This window comes from Nelumbo nucifera, chromosome 2 (assembly GCF_055504915.1).
Source record: "Nelumbo nucifera cultivar China Antique chromosome 2, China Antique-T2T, whole genome shotgun sequence".
In the NCBI taxonomy this organism is placed as follows: Eukaryota; Viridiplantae; Streptophyta; class Magnoliopsida; order Proteales; family Nelumbonaceae; genus Nelumbo; species Nelumbo nucifera.
In genome coordinates, this window is record NC_142650.1 from 17,208,266 (window position 1) to 17,218,572 (window position 10,307).

At 43.8% G+C, this 10,307-nt stretch overlaps 1 protein-coding gene across 3 annotated transcripts in view; it reads right to left on the reverse strand.

Moving 5' to 3' along the window:
• Positions 1 to 1,966, reverse strand: part of LOC104596995 (uncharacterized) — a 28,482-nt gene extending 26,516 nt beyond the window's left edge. Inside the window, exons 1-3 of one of the 3 annotated variants that reach the window (XM_010258349.3) lie at positions 1,656 to 1,966; positions 1,374 to 1,578; positions 1,103 to 1,193 (exon numbers count right to left, since the gene is read on the reverse strand). In XM_010258349.3, coding sequence (XP_010256651.1) covers positions 1,103 to 1,193; positions 1,374 to 1,578; positions 1,656 to 1,824 — 465 coding nt within the window. In that variant the 5' untranslated portion in view covers positions 1,825 to 1,966. The remainder of the gene's footprint in view (positions 1 to 1,102; positions 1,194 to 1,373; positions 1,579 to 1,655) is intronic. The other 2 variants (XM_010258350.3, XM_010258351.3) reach the window with 2 other exon arrangements.
• Between the last annotated feature and the right edge of the window lie 8,341 nt (positions 1,967 to 10,307).

Genomic DNA, 10,307 nt, shown 5'->3' on the forward strand with positions numbered 1-10,307 from the left:
CTTCTCATTTGTATTTCTCCTTTTATAAATTTGGGAAGAAATTAGTGTTATTAACAAAGTTTTAAGACATGCCAAATAGGGTCTATAGGTGTGCAAGCTAGGTACCTGAATTGAAAATTGTACATGAAATTGGGCCCAGGCCCTTTCAAATTTTAACAATTGTGTGACCTGAGCCCACCCAATGCTGGGAAAAAAATCATTGGCAAAAAAGTTTATCCTGTTACTTGATTGTATTTAAATGGACGGTTGAAAATGCTTTTTTCTTTTAAATCTCGAGTGAGATTGTTAAAAATCCTCTTACTTTGCTTTTTTTCTATATGGACATTGTTTTCCAATAACACATCCAATAGTGGGTCATGATCATCAAAACATGGAGCAAGTGGCAAACTATGGCCTCTGGACCCATATCCACAATGTGTATCCCATGCCTAAGACACTACAAAATTAGAAAATAGGAACAGAGGTAAGCTAATGAATGAGGAAAATGGAGAGGGCTATTGCATTCAGCAATTTTTCTTGCATTTCCAAATAAAAGAAGAGTTGTTGGAACTTGGAAAGACATGTAATAGAGGGAGGACAGTTTTGGAAAGAAACTAGCTCCCATTGCACTAGTGGAAAATGGAGAAAGAACAGCTTTCTGGGTATATTTGTTCTTCCTAAACAAGCACCCTCTAGGTCATTGTTAATACAACCTCTCATCTCATAATCATAACTTCATTGTAAAGAACATAAGGGAAGAATTATGAGATAAAACTAATTATACCTGATGATTTTCATATTCAGTTGAGGCTCACAGGAGATGTTAAATTGAGCCCTTTAAAAGCTCAACTCTAAGTTTCTTCATAATAATTAAATTATTTTCACATGCTCAGAGCAAATAGGAATGGGGGATAAAGACTAATGCACTGAGAAGCATATGACATATAGAAGGATAAGAAACAAAAGAGAAAAAGAAAAACCGAATGGATATAGAGAAAATGGATGATCCATCCAACAAGGTATACACGACGAGAGGGAAATAACATTTCTAAAGAACAAACAAAGAAGGGAAAAAAAAAAAGAAAAAACAACTGAGTAAATATACAGTTTGAGTAAAACTTACAGCAACACATGGAGCAAACGTATATGGTATGCCCGTAGCTCTAACTTCCAGGGCAGTCGCAACCCCAATCCTTTGAACTAAATCTGCATCTCTATAGCTCATCCAAATAATTGGATATTGAGTGAGATAAGAAAGTGGAGACACACGATAGGTTTTGATGGTATTTGTAACTTGTGGATTAAGTTTTCATCATCTTTTCCAGTTGAAGCAAAGACGAGCAAGAAACTCATTGAATAGGTACCAAAATTCAGATAATTAGCTAAAAAATAACCTGGTTGCCCCAAGGCCGATGTTGTGAGGGAAGATGGTAGCACCATATACATTATTGTGGCCATGAACTGCATCAGTAGCATAGAGAATCGGAACCCCAAGGCGCGACTGAATAGCTGCCTTCTGAAAGGAATCAACCATATCGGCCCAATCGGTAGCCGAGGCGCCATCGAATGGAGCACTGCCACCGCCACTGAGAACACTACCTGCAAATTGCATTCGTGAATTGAACGAGGAATGGCAGAACCTTTTGAACCCACAATAACAGAAAGAGAGGGAGTACCGATGCATAGGTCTCTAATGGCGGAAGGATTGGCAACAGATCTCTCAATCTGGGTCATCTGACCGAGTTTCTCTCTCAACATCATTCGAGAGAGAAGATCTCTAACCCTAACCTCCACGGGTTCATTACTGTTTCTGTAGATGCACTGGGGTTCCTCCGTTTTACTCATCTCAGCCTCTGTCTAGAGTATAGACTACACTACAGACTTCCCCAAGTTTTTGTCTTACTCATTGGATTTTGATCTCCTTTGCCCACTCAAAAAAAAACTTGAGAATTGTAAGAGGTAAATCATGTATACTTTTCTCTTAATGGGGTGACTTTATATAGGCTAGCTGTTGTGAGGATTACAAATCACGTTCGAGATCTTTAGCTGGAGGTAGTTTTACGCCCAAAAATGGATTCCATGTAAGCGGATAATGTCTATCCGTGATGTGGCATTGTAATCTTGAGGAAGTCAGAGACCCACTTGTGGGGGAGGTTGCCTCGCACGTCAAGCAGGTCGTTAGCTGAATTCAGGTCAGGTTGGTGGAAGCAGGTCAACTCTCGTGCCAACCTAATGTCTTGCCAGGCTGTTCATAGTTTGGTCTATGAATAGTGTGACCTTTTTGACCGTTGATTTGTCACCACATCATATCATCCATTGATTTCCCACGCTCATGGCTATAAATAGGGGGTCCCATTCACACTATTCTAAGATTTCTGGCAAGAGAGTGAGACAAACGATTGGAGGGGAATTCTACTCAGAGGTCGTTAGTTTGATAAGCTAAATCCGGTCATGCGAGGTTAATTTCTATTTTCCAAAAAGCTGGTGAGTCTTTTTCCCTCTTTTAGTCATGTCTTCGAGTAAGTCATAAGGGGGGTCCTCTTATTTTGCTCGGACTGAGGAAGGGACTTCAGCACGATATTGGTGAGGTTCCCATATTGGGACCTCAACTTCTCAGCAAGAGTCGGAGTCCAGCTCCTAGTTTGGTCCCAACGAGCTAAGCGGGGAAGAAATCGTTAGTTTAGTGTTTCATTCCGCATCCCAAATGAGTTCAACTATATTCTACTTGGCCCGGACTAGTTCCCTTGGAGCCACGGTCGAGGTGAAATCTGTGTCTTTGAGGAGGCGTTGATCGCTAACCTCTGATTTCCTCTACACCCATTCATTGTCGAGGTGCTCTTTCTTTACAGTATTTCTTTGGGAAAACTCCACCTGAATGCCATCCAAACCCTCATCGGAACAATTTCTCTCAGCTACCATCTTATCTTCCCTCTAGACATAGATGTCTTCTCAGGTTGTGCAGTATAAAGAAGGTTCCCAACGAGCCCTACTATTTTTACTTGTCTTTCCGCCAAGGTTATAAGCTTTTGGGAGGTTTTCCCACAAAGGCGAGGGACTGGGAGAGTAAGTATTTCTTCCTTTCTCAAAAAGTCGACTAGCCTACAGACACCATTTGGCGACATAGGGCGAGAAATGTCTCTGAGGTCGAGTTCAGTGACTAGTTGAGTGTTGAGGTCCAACGCCTTGTACGTCAATAGTTAATGATAGATCAATTCTTAGCCGAGCCTATGCTCGTTTGAGCTACCCTAAGTCCCGTAGGTAAGTTGGCCTAATCGTCACTTGTCTTTTATATTGAAGGTTACCTTCTAGTTCGGCTAACTCACTTTTCTTTTGTGTATTTCCTCAGAGATGGCGAGTACTACTTCCCTCCTGACAGCGGCCAAGAGGCCCTCAAAGAAGAAGAGGACGCCTAACTCCTCAGTTCGCTCGTCAATGGAGGGTTCATTGGTCGGTGCCGAGGAGAGTCTTGCTACACGCATGCCCAAGGTCGTCGACCTTGAAGGGGTCGGCAACCCCATGTCAATAGAGCCCGCTTAGGTCTCCACAAGTCCAACCACCCCATCCCCTTAGGTTGCCCCAGAAGAGTGCACTACCGGTCCCTCTCACTCTAACATACCTCATTTCATACCCAACATCAACATTTCAATTATAAACCATCTCATTGATCCTTTAGTTGCTCTGCGAATAGGGAGGGGAATCCTTCTCCCTAAAGACTTCCAATACTATAGTGGGCTTGATCTTGCTGATGTCAACACAAGAATGACTCGGTGCATCCTACAAGTGTGTGATCTTTAATTTTGATGTCTGGTTATCTTTCTTTTTGAGCCTTATTGTTATTGTTTCTTTTTTGCAGGCAAACTCAATGGACCAAGTCTTGCTAAATCAGGTCGCCTTATCCAAGTGTGAAAAGCAGGAGATGCAAGTGAACATAGAGACCCTACAAGTCTAACTGGAAGGAGCTCGCTTGAGCGCTAAGGCAACTCACCGTAGTGCAGAGGAGGACCGCCAACGCTTCTTCGAGCTCAACGCCGACATGTAGCATGAGTTGGAGCAACCCAAGGGGACCATTGCCACCCTGGCCGACGAAGTGCAAACCAAGGATCGTCAACTGGAAGAGTGGTGAACTAAATCTACTAAAGATATTCCTCATGCCAAGGTTGCAGTAGTCGAGCGTTTCCGCTTGTCGCCTGAGTATGAACCGAAAAAGATCGATAATGTTCTTCTTTCTATGAAGAGGGTATTCAAGCTATGCTGTAGTCCCTACATCCCAATTTCGATTCCAGTACTCTATCCATTAGGTCGATACCAGACGAGCTACCCATGCAAGTCAACCAATAGCCTCTAACTCTAGATAAGGAGGATGGTGAGGTCACAATGTGGTGGAGGACGAGGGGACGGACGGGGTTGACGATGATTTGTAGGGCGATGAAGAAGAGTAACTGCTAGTGGGGAGTCTCTGTTCATGTTCTTTGGAGAATTGTTGTGCCTGAAGAATGCTTCTTTTTTAGAGCTTTCGTGCTCTAGAATGATTTTTTCTTTGCCCATTGTTTTTTTTCGAATGACTGTGTATCCTCTTTCCTTTCTTTTTCTTTCTTTGAATGAATGGATCAATCTTTCTTGTATGCTTTGCGCCTTCTTTCCTGCCCTTTATTTTCCACCACTAGAAAATAGGGTAAGTACTAAAACACGACCCGAGGTTGTCAGGGTGCACCTATGTCCAGGGGTGCAAGTCGAGTGGGTTCGGCCGGGTTTATGGTTAACCCAGGTCCGAAACTAAAATTTGGGATTAAGGCCCGAGCCCGAGGTCAAGCCCGATTTTCCTAACCCGAGCCCAGCCCGCCCTGTAATTTGATGCACTCAGGTTGGGCTTGGGTTGGTCAATGAACCCACTCTAAAATTATCAATAGATAAATGTGTTTATGCAAATATATACATATATTTATGTATGTATGTAAATATGTATGCAAAATATCTATACAAATGTTATATATATGTATGTATATAATTGATTTTGGCTTGGGCTTCCTAAGGGCTAGGCCCGAACCTAGCCCAAAAAATAAAAAACCTTGACTTCTTGGGCCTAAGCCCAGCCCGAGGACCAAAAATCCAAGCCTAGCCCGTGTATAATTCAAAGTTGGGCCGATTCGGGCTCAGGATGGGCCTGCCCAAGTCCCACCCGTACCTCTATCTAGGTCTTGAAGCAATTGGACTTGCGATTTTTGCTAAGTCAAAATGTTGTCGGACTATATATCTTCTCAACTAAGTCGAAGTGTTGTCGAGCTGACGACATCTTCCAAGTTCGGCATAGGGGGCCTTAGAGCTGAAAGCAGTTTAGCTTTCCCTTATTCATTTAGATTTTTTACCATGTCGCCGTAGCGGGCAGCCTACACTTTGCTTTTGCGAATGCAACCTGAAAACTCCAAACTCCTCAAAAGTAGTATCTCCTTAAGTTATCAATGTTCCACGCACGGGATACCTGCCTACCCTCCAATGTTTTGAGCTCATACATGCCTTCACTGATCACTTTGAGTACTTTGTAGGGGCATTCCCAGTTTGGACCTAGCTTTCCTACACTGGGCTCAGGTACCATAACCTTCCTGAGTACCAGGATGCCAACTCAAAATTGGCGTCTCTTAACTCGGGCATTGAAGTACCGATCTACCCGTTGTTGGTATGCCATAGTTCGAATGTAGGCTAATTCACGAACCTCCTCCACTAAGTCAAGGTTAGTCCACAGCTCATTCTCGTTAACTTCCTCATCATACATCTCAGACTGCAAGGTCGGCACTTCAATTTCGGTTGGGATGACAGCCTCCATCCTGTACGTAAGGTTGAAAGGAGTCTTGTCGGTTGCTATCTTGATAGTAGTTTGGTAGGCCCAGAGAACACTAGGCAACTCATCCACCCGCACACCCTTAACTTGGAAAAGCCGAGCTTTAAGTCCGTGGAGGATTGCCCTGTTTGTCACTTTGGCATGACCATTTGCTTGGGGGTGGGCCACCAAGGTGCAGTTCAGTTGGATTCCCATCTCGACATGCCAATTATAGAACTTGATGTATTCGAACCGCTTTCCATTGTTTGATATCAACACATTGGGGAGTCTGAATCGGTAGACAATGTTCCTCCAAAAGAAATTATGGACATTGAGCTATGATAAATACCATCGGCTCAACTTCCACCAACTTAGTAAAATAGTCAACCACTCAACCGCAACCACCAAGAACCTCCTCTACCGAGTCAGCAGGCTGGTGTGGTATATTAGCATTTCACTAACACTTGTCACACTTCTGAACTAACTCCACTGCGTCCACCTTCATTATGGACCAGTAGTAGCATTCTCTTACAGCTTTCTGGGCCAGCACCCTGGCCCCCAAGTGTCCTCTGTAGAAACCTTCGTGGATTTCATATAGCACCTGGTTCACTTCTTTTGGTCGCGAGTAGCGTAAGTAAGGGATTGTGAACGACCTGCAATACAGTTGTTCGCCAATGATAACATAGTGATCTAATTACCACTCTACCCTCCAAGTTGTGTTGCATTTCGCTGGTAGGCTCCCGTTGCACAAATAGTCAATGAGGGGGTCAATCCAACTCAGTCCCGTAGCCAAAACAGGAGTGTCCTCTTCTACCACCTTTTTTATGATAGGTTGTGGCAGGTCTTTAATGTAGACCATTCTCTTTGTGATGTCCATTGCACTAGCCAACTTCGAGACTGCATCAACCTTGGGATAGGACCATAATGTTATGGGCTAAAAGTAAGGACGCAATTTACAAGTTGCTAGCACCAGCGATAAGGCCAACTTTTCGATATTCAGGTACCTCGTCTTGGCAGCATGCAGAACTTTATTTACATAGTAGACAGATCATTGCACCCTGTCCGCCTTGCGAATTAAAGCCGCATTGACTACCTCGTCACTCGCTAAGAGGTAGAGTTTTAGCTTGTCTCTAGGCTCCGACCTAGTTAGTAAGGGTGGTGAACTCAAGTACCTTATCAGCTCGTCAAATGCGAGATGTCACTCTTTATTTCACTCAAAACCTTGGTTCTTTTTTATGATTTTAAAGAATGGAAGGTACCACCCATCCGACTTAGACATAATCCAGTTCAAGGTGGTTAGCTGGCCTATTAGCATTTGGACATCTTTAATTAACCAAGGGGGTCTCATATCTAGGATGGCCTAGATTTTTTTGTCTAGGTTGGCTTCGATGCCATGTCGGTTCACTATGTACCCAAGGAACTTGCTAGACGTGACCCCGAAGATGCACTTGTTCAGGTTGAGCTTCATGTTGTATTTTCTTAAAATATAAAAAATGCAATTTAAGTTAGCAATTAGAGAATTTGAAAACTATGTTTTCACAATCATATCATTAACATATGCTTCTATTTTATTTCCAATTGGGTTAGAAATTACTTTAGTTACAAGGCATTGGTAGGTCACTCCAACGTTTTTTAAAGCAATGGGCATAACTTTATAACAATCTAAGCCTTACAAAGACAGTTTTTTCCTAATCGGCTGGATCCATCTAGATTTGGTTGTAGTCTGAGTAAGCATCCATGAAGGTTAACAACTCAAACCTTGAGGTCACGTCTATCAAACGGTCTATCATAGGGAGTGGGAAGTTGTCCTTTGGGCAAGCTCTGTTGAGGTCGGTGTAGTCGATCCACATGCGCAATTTGTCATTGACCTTCTTCACGAGCACTGGGTTTGCAATTGACCTTCTTCATGAGCATTGGGTTTGCATTCTAGCTCGGGTATTGGACCACTCTAACGAAATCTATTATGAGGAACTTCCCTACATCCTCGTTCACTATCCTCCACCGTTCCCAGACGAGTTTCCTTTTCCTCTATAGGACTAGTTTGACTAAAGGGTCAACATTTAGCTTATAAGTTATGATAGGGGGTCTATGTCGGGAATTTCTACTATCAACCAAGTAAAAACATCTAAATTATTAATTAAAAAACTTACCAGTTCAAAGCATAATGGTTTTGTGAGACGGGCTCTGATATGCACCATCTTCGCGGGGTCGGTATTTGAGACCGACACCAGGACGATGTCATCCACAAGGTGAGCTCTCTTGTTGCCGTTCTTCGGGGGCAGCTCCAAGTCAACATCAGCAACCTGTTTTCTTTCTCTTTGAGCGTGGCCACATAACACTTCTGTGACTCGAGCTGATCTCCTCAAACTAGTCCCACTCCGTAGTTTGTCAGGAATTTCATCCACTGATGATAGGTCGACACCATGGCTCTGAGCACATGCAAGATTGATTGGCCCAAGATGGCATTGTAGGGCGAAGGAGTCGCGACTACTAGGAAGTTGTGGTTGAAGTGCACCTGGTTTGGTAGCAAACCCTTGCCACTAGCACTTATGCGGCGTAGAGGCCACACAACTTCTCTCCACTGAAGCTAACTAGGGAGACGTCGGACGATAATAGGTCATTCCTCTCTAGCTTCATCCACTTGAATGCCTCCAAGAAGACGATGTCCGCCGAACTACCGGAGTCGACTAGAATCCGTTTATCACTAACTTGACCACGATGGCGTCATCATGCGGATATTGGATCCTGCGAGCATCATCCTTGGTGAAGTAGATCACTTCCTCCATGTGAGGGCACTTAGGTGGGTTCTCATCCTCATGCACGAGCTCCCAAACTAAGTTCTTTCTTGTTGAGCTGTAGCATCCTGCCACAATGAACCCACCCATGATCATATTGATCACACTACGAATGAGCCGCTCTACTGGTGATGGGTCTCAGGGAGGTTGGTCCCTGTTTTGATCCCTGCTCAATTGCGTCACTTCTCTGGGCTGGTCAACAGGTCGGTGGCGGGCTTCCTACTTAATGAACTGCTTTAGGTAACCTCAACGAATCAACTTCTCGATCTTGTCCTTGAGATTACAACAATTTTTTGTATCATAGTTGATGTCTTGGTGGAAGTGAGAATACTTGTTCAGGTTCATGTTGGATGGGTCTCCCCTCATCCTACGTGGCCATTTGACATACTCAACTGTCTTTATTTGCATTAGGATTTCTCCCCTCTTTGTGTTTTAGAACAGTGTAGTTGTGGTTCTAGACAGGAAGGGTGCGAGAATGCCAAGTTGAGGACTTGCTACCTTTGTAAAGGGACATGCTCTTTCATGGAAACCTGCTATGCCGACTACGTGGGGACCTGTTGCATCTCGGTGACTTGCTCTTCTGTCGTTGCTCGTTGCTTCCAGACTCATCTTTCAATATCTTTTGCTTACCGCTCAGCTTTAACCGAGACCCGAGCGCTTCTTTGGCCTTCACGAACTTGGCGGTCCGGTTAAGGAACTCCTCCATAAAGGCCAGAGGGTTCAACACAACCTCCCAGCGCAAGTCAGGATGTCGAATGTTGTTGACTACCGTGGTGAGCTGTAGGGCCGGGTTGAGATTAGGGATTTGAAGCCACTCCAGGTTAAACCACTTGATGTAGTCTTGGAACTTCTCATCAAGTTGCTGATGACATTCAGTAAACAAGTCGCCGACTTCAGGCACTACTTGCTCGTCGCGAAGTGGGTGATGAAGAGGTTTGCAAACTGACTCCAACTCTTAATGGAGCCCGCGGCCCGCCCCGAGTACCACATCCAATCCGCATAAGATTCGAATCTGATGTGAGTATGACAATATCAGATTTCCAAAGATATTGGGTGCAAATGTAATGTAACTGACTTCGATCTGATTTCAGCCCTAACAAGAGATGGTCGTAGCTGCATTGCCTTGTGGGTAGTGGATCTGGATTCCATTAGAATGGCCATGTAACGTTGACAATTTCAAATATGATTGCTACTTTCTGTTCAGGGGCAAGATAACGCTACCCTGTCAAATATAGGCGATAGGTAATATTGATACAAGCTCGTTTGGCCAGCTTTCATTTCCAACCGTGGCATCCACTTGATTATCAGGGTTTCTTTGTAAATGCAAACCGGTTATACTTTCTTTGGTTTTACCCATTTGTGCATTTAGGTTCCATTTTGCCTTTCTCTCTTCGACTCCAAAGCAAAAGTGCAACTTTTGCGGGTTAGAGTTGGGATTTTGTAAAAATTTCAATGGGCCCAACCCAAAGCTAGGGTCTGGAACACTGTAAATTGTTAACTCGGGTTGGGCCAACCCGACATGCACCCTTACTTGTTCATCCTAGTTTGCTTTGCTTGACGCCTGGACCAGAGATAAAGACGGTCCAGTAGATTGTAGTTGTATACTGGCAGTCATAGTGACCTAGTGGGTTTATTTTTTCTTGGATTAATGTAATAGCTATATTAGCAAAGCAAAATCACCAGATATATTTTTATAAAACAGTGGCACAGAGAAGGAAGAA